This window comes from Nyctibius grandis, chromosome 6 (assembly GCF_013368605.1).
Source record: "Nyctibius grandis isolate bNycGra1 chromosome 6, bNycGra1.pri, whole genome shotgun sequence".
Classification (NCBI taxonomy): Eukaryota; Metazoa; Chordata; class Aves; order Nyctibiiformes; family Nyctibiidae; genus Nyctibius; species Nyctibius grandis.
Genome location: NC_090663.1, coordinates 54182418 through 54206171, shown reverse-complemented (window position 1 = coordinate 54206171; position 23754 = coordinate 54182418). Strand labels below are relative to the sequence as shown.

At 40.8% G+C, this 23754-nt stretch overlaps 1 protein-coding gene across 2 annotated transcripts in view; it reads left to right on the top strand.

Moving 5' to 3' along the window:
• The window catches only part of SNCA (synuclein alpha), a 71210-nt gene extending 57376 nt beyond the window's left edge, over positions 1 to 13834 (top strand). For both annotated transcript variants that reach the window (XM_068403573.1, XM_068403574.1), the window contains exons 5-6: positions 12133 to 12222; positions 13227 to 13834. In XM_068403573.1, the coding sequence (XP_068259674.1) occupies positions 12133 to 12222; positions 13227 to 13259 (123 nt within the window). In that variant the 3' untranslated portion in view covers positions 13260 to 13834. The remainder of the gene's footprint in view (positions 1 to 12132; positions 12223 to 13226) is intronic.
• Positions 13835 to 23754: the final 9920 nt, after the last annotated feature.

Here is a 23754-nt window from a genome sequence, read left to right as displayed (position 1 = left end):
GTATCACATATCTATCAAGTTTCCTGTGCTGCTGTGTCTGAGCTCTAACCTCTGTATCAAATGGTACACTTACTGACGTAAGAAGTTAGAAGGGAGAGTTATTCTGTTAGTCTCTGTGGTAAAGCCTCTTGGGTTGACTGCATGATTGACAGCGGTTTTGAAGTTTTATCAGAGAACAAATTGATGGGCTAACTGATGGGTGGATGTAAATTTACATCAGTTACACGTTGTTAGTTTTTGCTAACAGTGCACTTTGTCCTGACGTTTATTTGTGCAAAACCTGTTTTATTCTAAAGTATGAGGCCAAGTTACTTTGCAGTTAGCGTTAATAAAAAAAAAAGGTCATTTATCAAAAGGAATAAAATGAAGTTGTTATGGAAATAATTAAGAAACAGTTAATTGAAGTTGAAAGGGATGTAAAGAAGGAGCTGTGAATCTAATCTAGTGGAGGCTGGGATGTGGGAGAAAGTGGCAATAGTCCCTCAAAAGTCAACACTTCTCCCCACAACCTGCAGCTCTTCTCAGTGGCTTTCTCATTCTCATAAAACATACAGCGCCTTTTGCAGAATACTTCAAGGGAGGTTTTTTCTTCCCCTGAAGAATAAATCAATTTGTAGTGCAGTGCATTCGTTATTTGCTCTAGGTTTTTCATACTGTTGAATAAGCTAGTCAGTGCTTTTTCTACAGGAAACGTAGGCTGGGTTGTGGTACAGGACTAATTCTCTGTACAAGCACGTCCCTGGGAATGCGTGCCAGCGGTGACCACCTGGCCACCCATGCATTTAACAGTCATGTTTCAAAGGCAATATTTTGGCTCATAACAAATATCCAGGAGATACCCAGCACTGGGCTGAAGATAAAAAGGATTATGATCATAAGGCATTTTCTGTGTAAGTTACAAAGTCAGTGCTGAAGTACAAGGCCTGACCCACAAATTCCTTCCCTGTGTTTGTAAGGCTGAAGCCTGAATTATTCATAGAATGGGGACTCTGAGCAAACTGCAGAATCCAGCGTGCTTTAGGTGATTAATGAAGAGTCTGAACCTGTGCCTTACGACGTAGATGAGTCATTAATATAACAGACACGCTAACAAGCACAGAAGGGGGTTTGTGTGGGAGGGTGGAGGAGCCACCTCTCCTTAGGTTGCTAAGGGAGGAGAGCCTGACCGACAGGGCTGGTGAAATCTCAGTGCTTCCAGGTGTTTAATTTCAGCTCATCGTTTAGAGATGAGTGTGTGATTCATGTGGCAATGAAAAACAGTCACGTGCACTTCAATGGGGTTAATGTGTTCAAGTGCTTTAGGGTATTGGTGCCCACAGGACTGGCATCCTACACCTTTGAAGACGGTAGTGTTAATTCTGTGTTCAATGAGTTGAGCGTGTCTTTAGCCACTGTTCGTGAGGCAGTTAGCTTTGAAAGGGGATACAGTAATTAAAATTTATTTCTTAGAAGCCCCCAAGACGTATATATGTTCTGTGCATACAGATTGTGTAGCTCATGGGGTTCACAACCCCATCCTCTGTACGTTTATATTAACACTGTCTTCTTTTGTCATTAAAGTTTAGGAGGTGGATCAATTTTTAATTTGAGGATTTTTTTTTTTTGGTGGAGAAATGGGCAAATGGTGATACATTGTATTCACATGAAGGAATTAGTGTTAGATGAAACCAGTTAAATAATCACGGAAGGAAAAAAAATCCTTTCTTCCTGACTGCTAAATATTTAACAGGCTGCTGAACGATCAAAGGTCCCTTTTAGGATTTTAAAACGACAAGATAAAAATGAGTTTAAATTATCTAACATTTGCATTTGTGACAGCAAGAATATGAGAAGCAATGTCAAATGCTTGAAGTCCTCCCACTTGCCCAGTGATCACTGAGTCACTGTACTGATAGAAGCAAATTTAGAATACTTCACCCCTGCTATAAACGTTGGGCCTAACTCAGTTGGGAAATGGGAGCATCACCCACACAACAAAAAGCACTGGAGCGTTTTTCTTTCACACAGGGTAATCAGCAACAGTATAAAAAAATAACTTCAGTGCTGAAGGGGTTCTGCTTCTGCAGTGAATAGTTATTGGGGGAATATTGTGTCCAAAGTTTGCTTTGACTTACATAAACCTTGGTTTCTACAAAGTTATTGGAATGTGTATTAAGAACACACTTTGCTTGAATTCTATCCCCTTATATGTGAATCTTAATGCTCCTATTGCATTGGGGGTACAGTAGAAGAGGTCTCTTGTCACTGATTTAATTTGGGAAATTGCAGATGGATAAATGCTGAGTCTGTCTATCTTGCTGAATAAAAATGGTTTTCATCAGATTTCAAAGATGTCATACCTTATCGTATTAAGTAGTTTGCTTTTTGGCACTGGAAACACTTTGGATTTCTGAAGTTAGTTCCTGATTCACTACAGTTATTTTAGTATTAAACCTATGTAAAAGCTTTGACTTCCATGGAACTAACTACTTGCTTAAGTGTATGCTTGAAAATCTTTTGCTGAATCAGGGCTTATATGAATTTAAATGTGTAAAAATAATTCAAGTTCAAGTAGGTCAGCTTTTAAGCTTTCGTTAGTAATGTTATTTTAAGCTTCTCTTATCAGATTGGTTATATGTAGTATACATTTGTTGTCGTTGTTGCAAAGAGTGTGTTGAATTCCTTTTCTGCAAGAATCCATTCAGAAAAATGCTTGTGAATGTTTGTGGTACCAGCTAGTATTCTGTAAATAGCTTTTTGAGGATGCAGGATGGTCCAAGGCACATCCTGGCAGAAGTGTCTCCGGTTTAGGTAAATGTAGCCCCCTAGGCATCCACACTTTACATATATATGTTTGGAATGTTGCAAGTGTAGGAAAGAGATTAATAACATTAGAGCAGTCGCTGTTACAATTTGCAATTTGCAATACCAGTGCCTTTCTTGGATAATTATTGGCAGATGGGCTACTAAACCAGAGAATAAGAACCAGTCGGTTTGTTGCCTGCTCTTACAGAAATTAATACACATATATAACAGAAATCACCGTTATTTTTCAGTATGGTTTCTCATTGAATCTACTTGTTGAACAATGCTTATTATTAAATAGTAAACACGTCAACTGGCTGTATGGTAAACCACTACAAAAATTATCATACTCTAATGACAGCCATTGAAGTACCTCTGTGCTGCGAATGCACAAATACTTATCAGATAACTGAAACAAAATTATTTGGAAATCATGATTAAAAGATGATGATGTAGCATACTGCTGAATTTCATTTAGTTTGTTTGTTAATGGCAAACAACATTTACTTTTAACCTCATATTCCACGTAAGTACTTTCTAGTGTGGCTCTTTTCTGAAATGGCATTTGCACATAAATTCACCAGCTGGGTGTCTAACTGGTGTTGCTTGAGTATTTGCAAACACTTGGGCATCCAGCTGTGGCAATCATGCGAGTTGTTTGTATTCAGTTCTGCATGGGAGATTCTCAAGATCCTGGCTCTCGTTCTTATCTAAATGTTCATCAAGCAGCATGTGTAGAGAAACATCTTTATGGCTGGTAGCAGATAGGTTTTTGTGTTGTTTTCAGACTGCAGGGGTCATATTATAAATGCACCATCTTCTTCTGAAGCATGTACTGGTCCTGCCAGTCTTTTTGCATCATCCTCGGTACGGAAAATATGAAAGAGCTCCACCATAGTGAGAATATAAATGCTGAAGATGTATTGCTCTGGGCAGCATATCAACATTCACTGCAGGAACTCTGAATGTGGCTTGTAGGATAAAGAACTGTAGTGACTGTAATTGATTTGCCATATGTGTTCTCTCAGTTCCTCCGTTTTAACTGAGCACCCTCGTCTCTATAGAATAAGCTTTTATAGTCATTCTCATTGGCGTGACATGCATGAAATTATTCTTCCTCAGCTTCATATGAACTTCTCTAAATCCCATGTAGCTGACTGTTATGCCATGAATTTGAAGAAAAGTGGCTTGGTTTTGTTTTTTCTATTTATCCTCAAAGTAGAGGGTGTAATGAGTGCAATTGCTAAACAGTATTTCACTCAAAAGTTCCTGACAGAAATGTGTTTTTTCCTGCTGTTCTGGATGTAGTGAACAGAATGAATGCTTTGCTTCAACTGCTTTGTTGTGTGCTGCCTCTATGGTGTGTATGCATCATTTTTCCCTCTTGTATGCTTAAATATTAATGGGGTGGTGGCTGGATTATGATTAGAGTCCCCTCTCAAGCCATAAAAGCAGATGTGCAGAAAAGGATAATTCCCTCTTCTTATGCTCCTTGTGGCTGTGGGATCAACTGCTGCTTGTGAGTTGTAGCAGTTTATGGTGACTGCTTTGCTGTGTCTCCAGTTTGTTCCTGGGTGCAGAGGGCAGAACCCTGCTTAGCAGGTGAAGTTTGGGGAACTACTGTGGTTAATAATAAGAAAGGACCAGAGAGAAAGTGTCGTTCTAACAATTCTGACAACCTTCTATGCTGTTTTGATCCTTTAAAAGCAGCTCTGCATTTTAATTTCAGATGGTTTGATGGAGTTTATTGATAGAAGGCTCTTTCTGGTAAAAACAGTTCAGTAACAATTCCCCTTTGAAGCTCAATCTGTGGCTGAAGAGATCATCAGCCTGCACTGGATCAGGTAGTTTTCTGATGTTAAACGCTGCTGGGGCTTGCCCTCCCTTTCCTCTATCAGTCTGATGAGCAGCATCTCTGACCTGCTTGACTCTGCTCCAGACACCAAGTAGCCACATCCCGGCTCTAGCAACACTTACCTTGTGTGCAGTTCTCATAAAAGAGCACCGGAGATAACAGGGTAGTGGGTGCTCAACAGGTTTTTCCTAACTGTATTGTATGAACAGAACGAGCTGTTTTTTTCCAGAGAAGAGAAGACTGAAATGAGTCAGGATAATAGTCTTTTCAGTATCAAACCCTTGCTACAGAGAGAAAGGGGACTGTGTCCACTCGGAATAGGACTAGAAATACTGGCACTAAATGGCAGTGAGGGAGAGTTAGACACCAGGAAACATGCTAACGGTAACAGTAATTAAGCACAGGATTATTTTGCCTGGGCATGCTGTGGAATTTTTGTCACTGGAGGCTTTTAAGGTGTCTTTTCCTAGGCTTCTGTTGGGAATGATTAAGGGAAAGCTGAACCTGCCTGAAGCAAAGGTGCGACTTGGATGACTACTCAAGGCCAATCCAAACTTGCACTCTTACGATTTTCAATATATGAAGAAGTAGTGAAGGTTTTTATGGTATATATCCCATTTGGAACAGCAGCAAATGTCTGAAAAGAGGATTATAAAGACAGGCTGCTCACAGCGGTACAGGTATGACTATAAAAATGGCTTACTGAGGTGAAGAGTTACACCAGCCTTATATTGACATAGACAAGAGCAGAATTTGGCCTAGGAAAGGCTGTTTTGCTTTGAACTCCACTCTCACGCAGTGTGGAGGATAGCAGACTTCAGTCTGATGCTTTCCTTCATGTAAGCCAGAAATGAAAAGCAAAGGTAACGGTAACAGTGCTGGGGGAGGAGGGAAAGAAAGCACAGATACTCATGTATTTTATACTTAGGTACTAGTCCTCTAAGAGTCTCCTCGTGTTCTACACCTTACTAAGTAAACTTTATTAAATAATTCTTTCCACTTAGTTAAAAAGAATTCTTTCTTCTACAGGAGAAGGATAAAGTAAATAGATGTTTGTGACGTTTGTGTTTCATGCCAGTGGACTGAGAAGTAATCTTTCCTAATGCAAGTGAAAGCTCTGAATAGTTGTATGCTTGCTTCCAAATTAAGAGGGATACTTCAGGAATATAAATTTTAAAATGCAGGCTGACTCTCTAGTCTTTTGTAGTGTTTGGTCTGCTGCTGAATAGATCACAATTGAAGGAAATATTCCTGAAACCTTTATAGCTGAAATAATTGCTGCAGGTGTTTTTCAGAGCAAGTGCTGGTTTCTTCCTTAGAAGAAACATATTTTAAAATACCCCAGCTAGGTAAAATGCTGTTGGAATTGAAGGAATGCTTTAAAGAGAGATGCTCACTGATAATAACTGCAGGGTAACCACTTCACTAACAGCATGTCCTGCCAATCAGTTACAGCCTTCAAAGGTGACTGTGCTGCCACTAGCTCTCCTGTCAGCCCACAGCTCAACGTGCTGGAGAGTAAAAGCAATGAGTCAATGCTGATTACGTTAGCTTATCCGCTCACACTCTGGAGAAAAGCAAAAGGGAGAAAACCCTACCCTCTTTCTACTACCTGTAGAACTCCCTCTCTCTTTCTTTAAAAACATCCTTGGAAATGAAGTTACTTCATTGCTTTGCGAATACACTCACACGAGATGGGGTACAGAACTGAAACATGTGCTGTCTCTGGGGCTGTGTGTAATGGAGTGGGAACTCACACTGTTCATGCTGCTAGAGGGTGGCTGGTCCTGCAGTTTCATTGGGGGTCTCAAAAGACTTCTGAAAAGGGATTTTAAAGATCTTTACAAACGAGGTGTACCAAAATTCTCTTGTAAACTAGCTTTTTCCCTATTCTAGTTCACTGCTTTTTCCATAGTGCCTCTTATCTTGGTTGACAGCTAGTCAATAATTATAAAACACAAAATAACAGACTGGCAAGTGATGTGGTGCGACCAGTGCTCATTGAGTTTATAATAATCTATTTTGTTGACATTCATTATGACTTCTCATGTTACATTAATTTGTTAGGTGTTTGAGGCAAGCCTCTCCTTATTTTTATGTATATAATTGATGTGGACAGTAGAGCTTTCTACTAGAGAAAAAATCCTACCACAGTAATCTGCATGGGAAATTTCATAGAGGTCTCAAGAACAGACAGAAAAGTCAGCAAGCATGAAACAACATGAATGTGAAAGTTTATGTGGTCAGCTTATCAATGTGTATAAATTACTGATGGGGTTGGTGGTAAAGGAGGTTGAACCAGCCTCTTCAGCAGTGCCCAGTGAAATGGCAGGACGCAGTGGGCGCTAACTGAATTGCAGGAAACTCCGTTTAAATGTAAGAAAAAGCTTTTTCACTGTGCGAGTAGTTGAACACTGGACCAGGTTATCCAGCGAGCTTGTAGAGTCTCCATCTGTGGGGATGGTCAAAACCCAACCAGGCATGGACCTGAGTAACCTACTCTAGGTTACCCTGCTCTGAGCTGGGAGGTTGGACTAGGTGATCTCCAGAGGTGCCTTCTGACCTCTGTGATTAGTGGAAGTGGCTTCCAGGGTGATCTCCTCTTGCCAGTATAAAAGTTTTAAGAGCTGACACTTGGTAGGTAGGTTTATTTATCTCAGAATATGGAATCACTCCAGAACGAATTAGTCTCCAGTAATCATGAGAATTGTCATGACTGTAAGACTGCTTCAGCATTCATAATGGAAAGAAAAAACTGGTTATAACCAGGGAGGTAGTAAATTATAATGCTTAGATTAACTGCTAAATTGCAATTACAATGCTTCCTTTTAAAGTTGCATTTGTCCGTGACTTGAGATAAAATAATTTATTTCTGATGGTAGTAACTTGGCATTCAAAGACACGCCACTGAGAAGACTGCATGCATACTCCTGAAGGTGACCGTTTTGCCACATGGTGCTGGCATAAGTGTGGTACCATGAGCAGACCACTTGGTCTGTTTTCCTTGAGTAGAGGATCTTAAACAGTCCCTCCCCTTCCACCAAAAGTGTTATAATGTGGGAAAGAGGGTGAAGGGAAAGAACGGGGTGCAATTTTCACCAAAAACACTGAAATAAGAGAAACCCATTTGGTGACGTTTTCCTGGTAAAAAGAATAGGCCTGAAGTTTTGGCAAATTCTCCGTAATCTAAACAGGGCCAGGTCTTCAGGAGGACTTTTTAATTAGTTTGGTGAATATTTTATTGCAAAAGTGGGTCATTTCACGCTGTCACATGCACTGCTTAGCAGGATTCATTCCCATAGTAAAGGAGGAGGTGTCAAAGTTTTGGAGCCATTGCAGCAAATGAAATAGGAAGTTCTACTTCACATCTTATTTTTGCCGCTCGTGTATACCAGCTGTTTTGTATACCTGTTCCTTGAGTCAGAACTGGCGCCTAGGATCGTGCAAATGTACCACTTTACAATGATGGGACACTGTCTCCCCTTTGTTCATAAAATGACGTTAAGTCACTTGACAAAATGAGAGCATCGCCTGCTTTGGGAGGGAGGGCGTACACCGTAGCCGTTCATTCCTGCAGAAGGTGTGGGTGGGCTTGTGAGGTCGCCTGATAGCACACAGGTCTTGGGCTGTGCAAGTCTGATAGTCATGAAGCTTTGTCAAGGCAGGTGGGAGTGCTGGTAGCACAAACCGGCACCACTGTTGGTACCTGGGAACGGCAGCGTGGTGTGCTGTGCTCTGGCTAGCCACAAAAGCTTGCTTTCCATAACATGGGGTCTGAGGGCACAAAACTCTCTGGAGACGTAGAAATACAAGCCTTACCCAGAGTGACCGTGCTTGAAAGCAAGATATAGGGGGGCATTTGCTTTTTCTTAAGGGAATCCTCAGGGGACAAGCAGATATCCTCATATTACCATTCTTTTAACACCTTGTTGATTGCGTGAGTTGTAATTTTCCCTTTTTAAAGTGTTTTCCCTGCAAAACAGCTCATGCTCCCTAGTTAAAAACTGACTGTGTAGCTTTTCAGATCTTCTAATAAAAAGCTTTCCCTCTGGAAATGCCCTTCTATATGGTTTAAGAATAGAGGTGGAAGCTTCAAGAGAAAAATGTGTCTTTCATACTAAGACGAGAATTGGTCTGTTGGGTGTTTTTCCTCTGCCATAACTGAATTAGAATGTGGAATTACTGATCATGAGAACATAAAATCGCATTTCTTTGTTTTAAAGGAGGTAAATAACAATATAAGGTGTCCGTTAGATGGCTCTGTGTTACTGGGGGTGGTCGTTTACTTTTGTGATACCCTCACTTTGGAGCGACAGTACATCAAAAGCGGAGAGCACCACGATTACAAATGATGTGGTCACCTGTGCTATACATTTAAATGTAACAAATGTGACCTTGAGTAGTGTCATTCTCATCTGAACTGCAGTGACATCACTATGAAAGGCAGCGTTTGTGTTACTGTTTGCAGCTGGACTGGGGTGATAAGCCTTTCCCAGGCAAAGAGTTCCCTTGATGGTTTGGTATGGCTTATGATTTGCTTCATTTGAAAAAATATTGGTGTTGTGATTGATGTTGTATTTTACTACTGCTGCTGATTGTTTTATTTGAAGCTGTAGAGGAATCTCCATCCTGAACTCACTGAAGCAACTTGGGAAGATGATAAATTCAGCCTTTTTTAGGCATTGTGTCTCTGTAATCCTGGGGGACAGCCCAGACCCATGGCACATGTACACAAACAGTGTACGAGCTTTGAAGCTCTTCTTGAAATTCGGTTGGCAAATCTTTTTCTTCATCGTTACTAATGGTCCTGGCAGTTCTACTTGCCATCTGTTTTCCTGCTACAGATAACATTAGGCTGCATGCTTTCTTCCCTGTGCAACCTCAAGACTGATTTTGGGCACAGTGTTACTTGATGTACTCATTGTTAGCCGAAGCGGTTTCTTAATGATGGGGGGAAGCAGAAATTAAATTATATTTTGGATTAAACAGGAGAGCAGTAGGCTGGAGCTGTAGGTCCTTAGAGCTGATATGTTAGATCAAGTGCACAGTAACAGCTTTAAAATTTACATCACACACACTATTTAGCTATTTCAGTCAAAGCTGATAGGGACTGATGCTACTTCTCATAATAGGCATAAATACTCCTAAAAATTTGTTTAGAAGCAAGGGTAATTAAATATTGCACATCAAATAATCATAGGAGCTCGAGTGTTTTGATAAGAACTGTAATTGGGCCCATTTTTTCTGATAATTTCATGTTTGAAAAGTTACCTATCATGTTGAACACCCAAAATTATTAGTTCTTCTGGAAGGCACAGGCCTAAATAAAGCTATCAGCAACCTTATTCATTGGTGTTCCTTGACTTTTGGAATTTGTCCATGTTATCTATGCCATAGAGCGGTGTAGGGTGTTAACTGATAGCAGGCACATGCATGGAGGGAACTTGGCAGAATAGCAGGCATTGACTCCACACAGACTGTACTGTTTACCTCTAAAGGAAAAAGCATATCTGGCTCCACTGAGAAGCAATGGGACCAGATATCTTCATACTGGACCTTTTAAAGTCTGAAGTAAGAGCTAGAGAGAAGAATCCATGTTATGAGTGGAAAGGTGTCTCTGCCCGTGGCAGGGGGGTTGGAACTAGATTATCTTTAAGGTCCCTTCCAACCGAAACCATTCTATGAATATAAATTCTGCATATCATGGACTTTGATGATGAGGGTGAAAAACATGTGTACATACACATGCATCAGTGCCAGAAAAGGTGACCGAACCAAGGAAGAACAGGATACGTATCTGGCACATAAAGTCACAATTTGTGCATGGAGAGATGCAGCAAGTGAGGAACAGAGTATTATGGTCACCTGGTTAAGCCACAGAGGGAGCTGATACATGGTAAATGGTGAACAGCAGAAGCATGATAAATACTATGTGAAGGTAAAGAGGGCTTAATGCCTCCTGTTTTGCATATTATTTTCCATTTTGTGTTAAACTCGCAGAGGTAAGTTTCAGGTTTAGCTTCTCTTACCCTCATTTTATGTATATCCTAAATTTAATTTAGCATCACTATCCTATAAATTGCAGACTTTGAAGAATTAGTCTGGTTTGTGGCTGACTTAATTTTGTATTTCTGTCTACGCTACCAGCCTGCAGGGGTTTTTCTAAGTGAATTTCTTCCTGAGTGTCTGTAATGGTTTTTTAGTGCATTTCTGTCTAGATTGGCAACTGCTATAAATCAGCATGGTCACAATAGTTCCACTGAGCTACTCTGCCTGTTTTCATATTAATTTTCTTACAGTTCAGGATGAACTCCAGCAGTCTTTGTTCTGGCAAAACTCATGTTTCTTCTCTGTGAACTTATGTAGTAACAACTACTATGGGAATTGGCCCAATTGGAATGCTTTTTTTTCCTTTATAGTTTGTGTTTGTTTCAGGTGGTAAATAGTATCTGTAGTTCTAGGACAACATTTAAGTAATCTTACTCAGCAAGCTACTCCTTACGCTGTTGCAATCCCATTAATTCCAAGAGATTCTTATGAAAATTGCTATAGAAAATAGAAGTGCTTCTATAGTGGTCAATAACAGATGCCCAGAAAAAAGTGTAAGAAGCTGGGTTATTGGGTAGTGCCATGTATCATATACTAATACTGCATAGAGTAACATGCTGGTTGACATAAGCAAGCATATAGAGGTGTGACCCATTAAAGGAAAAAAGCTTTTCCCAATACAATTAGGTTCTAAAACCGAAGGAAAAAAACAGCATGCAATAGTCTGAGTTATAATAGGTCTCCCTTTTTGGCCACTTTGAAATGTACTGTGAAAAGGCTAAAACTGTAAAATAAATAATGATCTATGAGAGGACTGATGTGTCTATAACATCAAAAAATATATAGTTGAATTACTAACATTAAAAAAAATATATAATTGAATTACTATTTCATTTGTGTGTCTTGATACTACCCAATTCTTTCAGCCTGCTTTTACAACTCCTTTTGCTTACCTGTGACTGTATTCACCCAAGTAGTTAAACAGAAATTAATGTGATAACCTACTTAAATAATTTGTGTGGGACTATGTTTCCCAGATCAGTTTCTTAAGGAGCAGAAAACTTGTTTTGGTTTGATTCATGACTTGACCAAAGCATTTTCTGTGGGATTAAAAGTTTTTCCAAAGATATTCAGCAGGGTGGTGGTGGTACAGTTCTTTTGTTCAGATTGACTTCTTGGCCTCTCCATGGCAAGAGAGAAATGGCATATCAGCACTTCAGCTATTCAGAAAGATGATAGTAGTCGTTCCCATGGATACCCCTGTGGAACACGGAGAAGATCTCTCTGGAGCTGATGTCCTCTAGCTCTTCACAACCCCTGGCAACATCCTGCAACCAAAGGACAGGCCAAGAAGTCAGCCATTGATGGGGAGGAAAGATGCACTTTGGCATAAATGGCGAGGCAAGTTACAGTCTGTCACTTTTCTTTCCCTGTTTTAAATGCAGAATGAAGAAGGTTTCCTGCAAGAGGGAATGGTGAATAATACAGATGTTCCTGTGGATCCTGAGAACGAGGCTTACGAAATGCCTCCAGAGGTAAATCTATTGTGGTATTTGTTGTGAATGCATGTAGGAGAAGGGCGCAGGAGGGGGCTGCATGCTCAAGTACCTTAGCCAGGCACAGGCTGGTGCTGCGAGCTGCAAGGGCACAGCAGAAACGCAGTCTCCTTGGCCAAGGTCTCCCAGAGGTATAATGCTGGGAGTCAGAAAATCTATTAGTTTCTTGATAGTGAGGAAGTTTAATGGGAAAATATTGTGTGTGTCTCAAAACACTTGGGCCTGGGTTTCTGAGTAACCCACAGGAAACTTGTATCTCTTTCTTGTGTTTGATAGGGAATATGGGAAAAACTGCATCTTCATAGATTGTTTTAATAGCTTGGCCATTTATCAAAGCATCATGCTTTGTAAAACACAGTAATTCATTATTATACTCTTAAGTTAATGCAATTATGGGAGTAAATTATTTTGTTGCTTTTCATGAACCTGCTATCTAAAACATTACTACAATGTCTGGCATGATGCAGTGGTAGTTGGAGTGGCAGTTTTACAGTAGCGCAGATAATTAGGCTGAAAATGAGAGGTATAAAACATTTAGGCCACGATCCAATAAAAGACTTAAAGGCATGCTTGATTGCTAACACCTTGAATATCACTGAAATTACGGAGGCTGCTCACGTACCCGTAGTTAAACAGACATTTAAATGATTTACTGACTCGTACGGGTACCTACAGCACCTGGTGTACTGTTCAGCCCAGGGTGGTCCTCCTCCCTCTCCAAGTGCATTGCCATGGGCAGCTTCATAAGCTCCTGGCAACACCAGCTGTATGGCATGGTAACCACTGTAAAAGCCTAATTCTCCTGTAAATACCACAACTTGTGAGGGTACAGTATCTGAAAGATAATAATAAATGGCAAGGTCCTGATCACATGAAAATCCATAACATTTTGGCATTGAATCCACTGGGACTAGAACAAGCAGTGAAAGTAAGATGTATCTATCTAAAACACTAGTAGCACTGATTTCTGCTTTCCTCATCAGGAAGAGTATCAAGACTATGAACCTGAAGCATGAGGGTCCTTTCCTTCCTTTATATCTCCTGAAATCTACTAACTACTAAAGATGTCCCATCCTGTACAAGTGCTGAGTTCCAATGTGCCCAGTCGTAAAATTTTTTTACAGTTTTTACGGTGTATTTTGAAGTCTTCCATCAGCAATGATTGGAGTATCTGTGACTGCATCCACCTTGTTTCAGCATTTCCCTCCTGCTGAAATGAAAGCTGGTTGGCAGGGTCATTGTTGTGCTGTGGATATTGTGGCTTCAAGTTTAAAAGTCATAAAAGAAAATACTAAATAAAAACACCTAAGTGTCTACTGCTTATTTCTAACTCTATACATGTTTTGTTGATAGGCTGTCAGTAATTTGATATTGTTTATGATACGATTTTTATTTGTTTCCTATGACTATTCTTTCTGTGCAGAGATGACTTATCGTGAGAGCTTTATATATATGTGTATGTATTATACATATAAAAAAAGTAACTGAGCATGAACTATGCACCTATAAATATTAGCTGTTGAAAATTAATTGTTTTGTGATGTGTTTTATTAACTTGTGTCTGTAAATAATGGTGTTCAACTGAAGTGAATAAAATGTAACCCATTAAAATGAACTTCTAAATTAGTGATGATTTATAACACCTTCTTTCCTCTCCAAAAGCTCATGTTAAAGCATTCAGGCTGTGTTGCTTCTTGCGAAGCAACTGGAGGAACAAAACCAGCAAATGGAAGCCCAGAGTGCATGAAAACAAGGATGAAGAATGAGAGTATCAGGGCTGGTACCTCAGGTGGAGTAAATTGTTGACAAAATAGATTCATTTGTAGTGCTAATAAACTTTCTGTTGTAAGGAGAACCTGAGACTGAATGAAGCCATTAATAATGTGTTGCAGCACATTAGCAGGAAATCATGAGGCCCTTTGAAGAATTACTGTTGCAAGGTTGTTAAAAGTGCTGGGCTATACAGAAGGGTGATGGATTAGTTGCAATCAATTTGTCTATACTTGTATAGAGTCACATTTAGCAAAAGTACAGTCTACTGTCTGTTTTTAGACATGGTAATGTTAGTTATTTTGTTGCCTGGATACTTTTCCATATAGTAAAAAAAATTAAATGTGAGATGAATTTCCTTCTTTCACATTTTGTTATCTGTTATCTGGGATCAAGTGTTGCCTCTAACCTGAATGATACAGTGGGTTTTTTTGTTTAAGGTTCTCTAATCCTGAGCAAGATTTTGAACTTCCCTTACAGCTGGTCTTTCCAGCGTTCTGTGTCATGGATCTTAAAACAGGTAAGTATTATTGTCTGGTTTTATAAATGGGGAAACTTAGGCACAACCACTGGTATGTACAAAAAGAGACGCAAAACCCTGGAGGCTGAACTCTCAACTTGTTCTTGAACTAAGCTTCTTTCTGGCTTTCTGCAACCTTTCTGGTATTAGCATGCCCAGCCTGGAACACATCTTTCCAGGTATGTATCTGTCCTAGCTGTATACAGTGAGAGCTGATGGTATAATACTATGAGCCAAAAATCACATGAGCATATTGATTTCATGATGCTTAGAAAACCGGTGCTTCAATTTCCCATGTCATCCCCCAGTCCCAACCCCATATTTCTAAGGAAATTCATTTATTTCAGAAGATTTGCTATCAAGCTCTTTTTTCGAAGCAGTTAAAAACCCCCTTGATCATTTCAAACAACTTGCGAGTATTTTCATCCATAGTTAAATTGCTTAATGGAGCCTCAAGTGCTGCACTCTTTTGCAGCAGCAGAAATCTTTCCTGATAACCTGCAACAACCCACTAACAATTTGCAGTCTTCTTCACAGGCAGGTGTGTCAAAAGAATCTCTTGACTTGGACGTCTTTACTGTTAAAAGTCATCTTAATGCCTCCGTGGCAAATCTATTGATTGCGGCCATGGAAAATTAACATCAGGACAGGGCACAATGTAAGATACTGCTTTTATAACTATTGATGCTGTTTAAGGATCTTTCTGTTCTAGTAGAAGGATTAAGGAAGAACAGGCCAGAGCTGTAGTGTGATTTTTTTTCCCAGTGTGCTATCAGGGACTCATCCACCAAAAACAACTGAGAGCAGTGAGATGCCTGATACTTCAGGAAATAGCACTGGAAATAGCAGCCTAAGTAGAATAACTATTTCTGTTGTTCATCTTCTCTTCCGCAGCGCACAGGTCTTGATTGCTCTATTGTTTCTCTATTAGGGAATCAAATTAAACTGTTTTTTTGCTCACATGTTGCAAATAAGTTTAAATAAGCTGTGGGGAGCACTATTTCATAAAAAAAGAGTAATAAGAATAAACTGACTCCTGAGACCGGCCCATTGTCTGAGCATGCAGGAGTTAATTATCTTCTTTCATAGGTTAACATCAGGAAATCATTCAGAGTTTTCAGGTCATTCAAAATGTACCATAGGCGATCAGTTTAGTTCTTGTGCCTCTTGCAAACATGCCCTCAGATGGCCCCGAAAGTCCGTGGGACCCCTCGTTACTATGGCAGCACAGTGTGATGCACTGCTCTGGTAACAAGCTGCGTTTTAATTAGATTCTTTAAGGGCTGTCTGACTATCCTTTCCAGGTAAACTAAGTGCCATTTTGTCTTATTTCCTGCAGTGAGATGAATACTGACATGCAGATTGCAAATGTCAGAATTGTGTTGGATGCTAAAGCTGAACTTAAATAGATACTGTTTTATTCAGATTTTTTTAAGAATCTGCCCTGGATATTAAAAAATGGTTCTGCTGTTGTGATAACATTTGCTTAACCAGTGTCTGCCAGAGAGGAATATACCTCAGAGCCCTCTTTTCCTTAAGAGCCTAGATTTCAACTCAACCTGAAAGCGATCTTCTGTCCTCAAATTATGAGTTAATAATGAGTCTCAGCATAATCCCAGTCCTCCAGGGAAAAAACATGTTGCTTTTTTGTTCTATTTTGACAGTTTAATTGGTCTTATAATGGTTCCTAATTAGGCACATTGTAATAATGTTTTTATTACTGTAAATCATAGTGTTAATACTTGTGTTATGTGCCTTTGGTGTAATGACTTTCAAGTCATTGTGTTTGAGGGATAAGGCAAGAAATGCCCTCCTCCCACCACCAAGACTTTGCTTCCTTCCCTCGAGACAGTTGTAGACAAATTAAGATTAATTAAAATGTCCTAAACTCGAGGAAAAGTAACATGCCTGCATCTCTTCAGGAAGCACGTGTTTCACTCATCCTGGCTTTCATAGCATGGGCAGTCTACGCTCCGTGATTCTCATATGGAAGCATCTGACATGGACAGTGCGTCAGTCAGCTGCTGCAAACTCAGAGTAGAGACCTCTGCCTCCAAGAACTGGGAGACTCAGAAATTCAGGGCCATCCATTTAATGGCTGAATTCTTCCAGGAGCACAACAGAAGACAGGTACAGAATGGCTACCTATGCATGTTCATAAAATCTTAATATGCCATGTAGAACTACTTAATTGCCTCTAAGCTTTGATCCAAAGTTCACTGAAATCAGTGGAAAGATTCCTGCTGGCTTCACATGCACATGGCTTCACTCATAGCTCCAGGATACATTTGATCTCCTCATACAAATGATGTGTGGCATTCCATACTGATGTGATGAGTTCCCAGTTCTTTTCTATATGCTTTTTAGGGAGAAAATAACTGCTGAAACCCTTGCTTCTAGGATTTCCTAAGGCACTGGCAGTACAGTACTTTTTTTGTCAGATGGTACGTGGTGGAGGTCATGCTCCAGGGCTCGCATCCCTAACTCGCTGAAAATAAAAGGAGTCTTTTCATTGACTTAGGTGGGTGTGGAGGATCCTTGTCTGCATAGAACTCAGAGATGCAGAGATCAGATGATCAAGGTCCCTCTGCAGAATATGTAAGAATAGCAAAAGTAGCAGAAAAACAAAGATTATCATAAAATCCCACAGCTAAGTCCTCACCAGGCTTTCTCAGCAGTGCTGTGATGTTATACACTGGCAGAATACCGTACTGTAAATACCACATGGTACATCATACCTCAAATGTTGGGTTTGAATGGAGTAGTTGCCCTTAAGTATTGCAACCTTAGAGGTAATTACTACTTCAGGTAGTTGATATTTAATGACATATTAATGCAACCTAAATCTTTGTGTTCTGCTCTAGTATAGCTTAGGAGGTAAGTGGGAGAAGATGGATGGTTCCCTGATACTGGTTTTGGGTTTGATTTCAGTCCACACAAGGCTTCAGTGACTTTGACTAAATTATCTGGTACTTTTTGGCCCCCAGCTTAAGGCTTTCAGTATTACTGGAAAAGACACTAACAATGGTCTTCACAGGGTATCATCATTCTGCTTAGATATACTCAGGTCTAAACTAATAGCAACAGTTTTCACATAAGCAGACTTGCTCTTGAATTACGGGACCAAAAGCAAATGAGATCTTAGCCTTCAGTGTCTCCATGCTGCATTTTTAATGGAAAATATCGTCTGTTTAAATGCAGACATAAACAACTTTTCTCAAGCCTGCCTGACATTTAATATGTAAGTCGGAAGGTTCCTCTGATCTGAAAAAGGCTGGCAGATGGAGAAACAGCAGGTGGAACCTCAGATGAGGCAGCCAGGAGGTAACAAACAGGGTAGGAAACTAGGTCAGATGAGATTTCTTCCACGTTGGAAGAAATGCTTTGAAAATGCTTCCTCCAGTGGAGGCATAAAAGTGGGTTTTCAGCATTTTCCATTAATATTCACATCTCTGAATAGGTCAGTCTATCAGCATCTGATACATCTATAGGGCATATTTCTGTGGAAAAGGTGAATGTCTGAGATTTAGGAGTGTGCTTTTTTCAGCTGCAGCATAGGAGACCTCTTTACAAGAGGCCAGAGCACCCCTGTGTTTCTGATTATTAACTTCAGGTTTAACAAGGAGAATGTTGTTACAAAAAGCAAACTGCTGGGATATCTCAACTTACTTTCTTTTTCTCTCGTCTCACCACTTTCCCATTTGTTTCTTTCTCTCCACTAGTCTCCTAAATTTTCAGATGGTGAGATCTTACCCTGTCCCCGTTGCCAAGTATCCATTTTATTGCAAAATCTTATTCCAGCCATTGTGCCTAGCACATTGTGATGAGGCTGCAAGCATGCCTGGAGAGATGGGGTTTGGTCTTTGACTCTCCCTCTAAAAAGAGCAAGGACCACAGCTCGTCTCCTCCTGGGGATGCTCCCATCACTACTCTATCCAAAGACGTGGCAAGGCAGAGGCACTGCCCAAAAATGCTGAAGTGGGGAGGCACGGTGGCTGTTCAAGGAAGGCAGAGGAGGAGGCTGGGGAAGCAAAACAGGCGTGAGAGCCTTGCTGAGAACTGGCTGGCATTCATCCTGCCTCCCTCCCCCAGGCAGTGCTTCTCATGTAAGAGGCTAATGATAGAAAATACCTGTGGTTTTACAATGCTTCCAGGGACAGGCACCTCAAGGAGCCAAGTGAATTCAGAACAGGGCGGCTTTGCTCTCCGTGAGCCAGAATTCCCGTGCTGTTTGAGGAGACCTGGCTTTTTATGTTGAATTCCCTTTTCTATTTTTCTGCCCCCTGAAGTACTCTGTACCAAGAAAATAAAAGCAATTGACCGAGGAGTGTCCTAGCTCAATAAATATAAAACAAAGTATGAAGGCTGATTTTATCAGTCTGCTGCATAGAAAAGGGAATTGCGCAATGCCCGTAGGACTGTTACCCTCTGTTGTTTGATCAGGAGTTCTGTTCATGTGAGGTTTCGGTTGTAAAACTGTGAAACCTTGCAAAAATAACAGTTGTCATCTAATGTTAGCATTTGATAAGATAGCATCCTGCTGAATTGCTTACATTGCCCAATTCCCAAAACCAGAAGAATCTTACAAGGAGCAGCCTTAGCAAGAAGACAAGACAGTGCTGTTGAGTAGAAGTGTACAAATTTGTTAACAGTAAAAATGTAAAGACAATGATTTATAAATGCTACATAATAATGCCAAAAAGAAGTGAAATCTCTTATCTCGGTCCACTAAGTGGCAACTTTCATTGGCAAAGAAAGATGATGGCAGCTCCCACGAGATACCTGAAACAAAACTCCTTCTATTTATTCAGCCCCCTCACTCCAAAATAGAGTTCCCTCCTGGCCCAGATTTGCAGCAAGTGTGATATATTTCATTTGAATAATTGGATGTTCTTAGGTGTGAAATAAATGAAAGTTAATTCAAAGCCTTCAATTTTCTTTTTCATTCTCAGTTTTATGAAAGCTCAACAAATTCAAATATGATGATAATTCCAGTCTGTTGCAGTCTGTGCAAAAGGCAGTTGCTGTGCACTAAAGGTATGGATCTCCTGTATTAACGCATTTCATGGACAGATGAGTTTTTCCTGCCATGAGGAGTTGTTCAGCGCCTGCGTGTTTATAATGTAGGTTTATTGTTGACTGCAGCTGACAGAGACCTGCTATTTGGAAAATGTTTGAAGAAAGGAAAGGAGTTGTCCTTTCATTTTTTTCAAATTTCATACATTTTATAGTATGTCTGAAACATGATTTTACACATCCTTCTGAGGACACCATCCTGGATCACACTGGATACATAAAAATACTCATATATATGTATTTTTAATGGATACTCTGTGTGTGCATGCACACATACGAGTAAGTATGTATGGGCATTACCATTAAGTACTATAAAGCGCTACTATTGTAATAATGGTCTACATTGGGGGGGATTATCCCAAATTCAAGGAAAGCATTTTTAAGGCATTTAATATAAATACTATGTAGCATATTTGAAAGCTCCCAAATTCTAGCCTCACAACTAACAGGCCAAACCTGCATTACCAGAGTTTTGCAGGTGTAACCACAGAACTCTACAAATCAAGATGTGGCTTATCTCAGCTACAGCACAGGGATGCTGGCATTGTTTGGTCCCTTACAGTGAAATACACTATATTAATAAAGATGCACTGTTGCTACTACACTTCTGGATTACATGATCTTGATGATACAGCTACATCAGTCAAGAATTGCATTTATTCTCACCCATGTTGTGTTCAGTGCTCTTTCAGGGGCTGAAGCACTTGTCACGGTGCCAGTTCCACTTGACTGAGCGTGATCATAAAAGCACCCTATCCAGAAACCCTGGCATTGCGTAGTTACACAATGGATTTCTTGGCAAACTTTTGTTATGTGGGGTTGGCCTTCTAGGAACAGCGTAGTTTTTCGAACCCTTGACTGCCAGTGGGACGTTGGCTCATATGTGACCATGAACAAGCTCTTCCTGTAAACCATCATGTTAAATCAGGGTAGTCTGTCTCTCTCTCTCTCTTTCATAGCATTAAGCTATGTTGCTGTTACGACCTGGTCGCAACTAGTTCATAAATCCCTTGGAGTAAATTAAGGTGAAATGACACCAAATAACTGGTGTGAAATTAAGAACAATTTATTAATACAGGGAAAGTTGCATGGTTGTAAGTGTCTTGGGTTTCTAAAGGCATTGAGAAAAGAGAGAAAAGGAAAAAGGAAAAGAGAAAGAGGATAGAGACTATGAGAGAGAGGAAAAGAGAGATCACCACCCTTGGATCCAGCGATGTAAGTTGTCTGTAGAGTTGGTAAATTGCTTGCAGAGTTGCTCCTCCGGTAAATTGCTTGCAGGATCAGTCCTCAGGTGGTGGGTGGGAGCGCGCGCCAGCATCCCAAGCGAGAAGGTCTAAATACTTTAGGTCATTTGCATGTGAGATAGGAGAGGGTGGTAACATCTCCCCTCTCTGCTCGCTTCTCATGCTAATTGGGACGCCTGCACTTTGTAGTCTTAGATTGTTCTCGAAATGAGTCGGTGGTCCCCCAAGGGGTGTTTGGTGATAGTGATCCCCTAGTTGTGGTGTCCGCTGTATGACCCCGCTTCTGCACAAGCATGGTTGAGGCCTTGCAAAGCTGTTGCACATGTAGGCTGGTCCCAAGGAAAAGATACCATCCTGCCTCCGCAGGACTTCTCTTCCTCCAGCCAGAGTTGTAAATCACAACAATTAAGGCACAGCAGGGGTATTGTTCTGTTCCCAAGACCCTTATCTCTTGTCAGACTTGCAGGCCTCTGTAGTACACATACCCTCCTCCAGCCAGAGTTGTCAAACAAGTTTTTTAAGGCATACAAACTCTGTCTGTCACAGTTGCTTAAATAAAGGGAATTATCCTGAGGTTGAATATATACCTGAATAGATGAGTGTTAGCAGAGCAGCTCTGACTTGGAGCAGCTTGATGGCAAGGCAGCTCTAGGAGGGTGTTAGCTGCCTGATGCAAGTCACTCAAGGAAAGGAAAGCAAAAGCGCGCGCTCCCTCGGCAGGGTGGGTAGATCTGAAAGAAGAGAATTGGCTGCAAGAGGAGTGCATTTTGGGAGAAAAGGCATTTAACATGTTGATAAATCACCCATCTGTTTTCTCTCTTTAATCACTTTGTCTTGTCTTACATGTTACAAGGTTGCTGGAGAAAAGGTCATTGCCTATTGTAGGTAGATTAGGGTACGGCGACCGGCAAAGCTCGGGCTGTAACGGAAGGTAAGCGTGGCGAAAGGAGCAGGAAGTGCAAGTATCGTGCGAGTTCGTACGGGACAAGACGACTATATAAGGCTGTTGCGCAGTTAAATAAATGCCATTTGTTGCATCCTCACATTGGTGTCAGTGCTCTATGGCCCTGGGGTGCGGATAGCCTCAGGCCAGCCAGCAACCGAACGGAGCTTGCCACAGACAAGCGGCAACACCTATTCCATAACTGTTCACTCCCTAGTACAACGGGACTCCAGATATTACTGAAACGTGGTAATATGTAGTGAAGTGTGAGGATAATACTGTTAAACTGGAGGTTCATGAGTCAAGTGTGTTGCCTCTGGTGACCCTTTTGAAATCCACAGGAGAAGGGTTCGGGTGGCGTTGGAGCAGAGTTCAGCGCCCAGCCCCTGCGAGCTGCTTCAGCTCTTCATAAACTGTTGCCCGAGTTCCTGCTAGCCTTCTCATTACACAAAACACAGGTGCTGCCATGGAAAATCAAGTTTGAATTTACTCGACAGCAAAGAATTTTGGCATTGTTTAAGATGATGTACCTGTGCCTGCCCAGCTCCCACCACTGAGCATCTGAACCAGCTCTACCTCCACCTGGCTGACAGGGATGTAATTTGCAGAGAAGATGCTGACTTAAAAGTGAGATTTACTTTGTCTCATCATGGAAACTGGGAAGGAAAGGAAGAGTGTGTGGCTGCACTTTCACAAAAAAGCAGATGCTTTCTAGAGGTAAGTGGGAAGTATTGCTTTGCTGTTTCTTCAGTACCTGCAGAAGCAGTGCACCCAGTGTAGGGCTACGGCTTCTGCTCTTGCATCTGTGATGGGCATGAGGGGTTGCCGTTACAAAATTAAATGAATGGACAAGTGCAGATCCTACAACACTGTAGCACAACAAGGGCATCCTTTTGTAATGTAAGATATAGAGGCCGACTTTAATTCAAATTCTGCTAATTGCTTATGGTGATGCGGTAGGAAAGATACTGAATTTATGACCCCAACAGCAAGACAGAAATAGCTGTACTTGTAAAGTGCTCACAGATCTGAGAGGTGTTATTACTGCTAACTCTGAAGCTAATCTAACACCCTTGACTAATAAGGACATAATATGGCAGAAGATAAAGAACTGGAAACGAATTTGTAGCTAGTTGCCACAGTTTGACGTTTCTTTTCCTCTGCCTTCTCCTGTCACACGTTTTTATGTCTTTTGTCAGGGCTGAATGGCTTTCTTACTTTAAGAAACACAGCACAACAAGACAGCTGAGCTGGAAAGTGCATTCAAAAGAATGCAGGCTCTCCAGAGTCGTGCCGGTATTACTGCTAAAAGTGTCCAAGCCATACCGTTCATAGAAGGATGACTTTTTTAAAAAAGGAAACATTTCTACCATGTTTTTTTTTAATATCCCATTTATTGTTCTACTGGTGGCAAAGAACAATAGCAGGTCTTTTCCTCCAACTTCTTAATTTAAACTAAAAGCAAAGAATGGGCTCAGTTAGATGTAAAATGCAAAAAATTCTGTAGTTTTCTCATTAAATAAACTTAAACATGAGTGTTCACATGGATATCACTAGTTTGCACAATGTCAGTTTGCAGCTGAGGTACCTGAAGATTAATGTGTGTCCATCTTCCCTGGCCTGGGGTCATGCCGCTGCCACATGCTGACCCCAAGACCCAGATCTCTGCTGCAATGACCCCTGGGCTGGAGGAGACCTGTGACTTGCTCTGATCAGGTCTGAGCTTGTTGACTGGGGCAGCAAGACTCTAGTTTGTGCTCTGGTATTGTGGTGCCCAAGTGTTAGGAACTGGAGTGCATCCTTCCCAGCCATTTTTTTTATTCCCAGGATCTGGAAAGAATTTCACTCACAAACAATGGTTCTGACACTGTTCCCAAAACAGTCCTACCAAAGAATAGTCTTTTTTCTCTTTTAACTTTTGTCCTTGTGTTTCTGCTGATCTATAGCATTCAGTTACA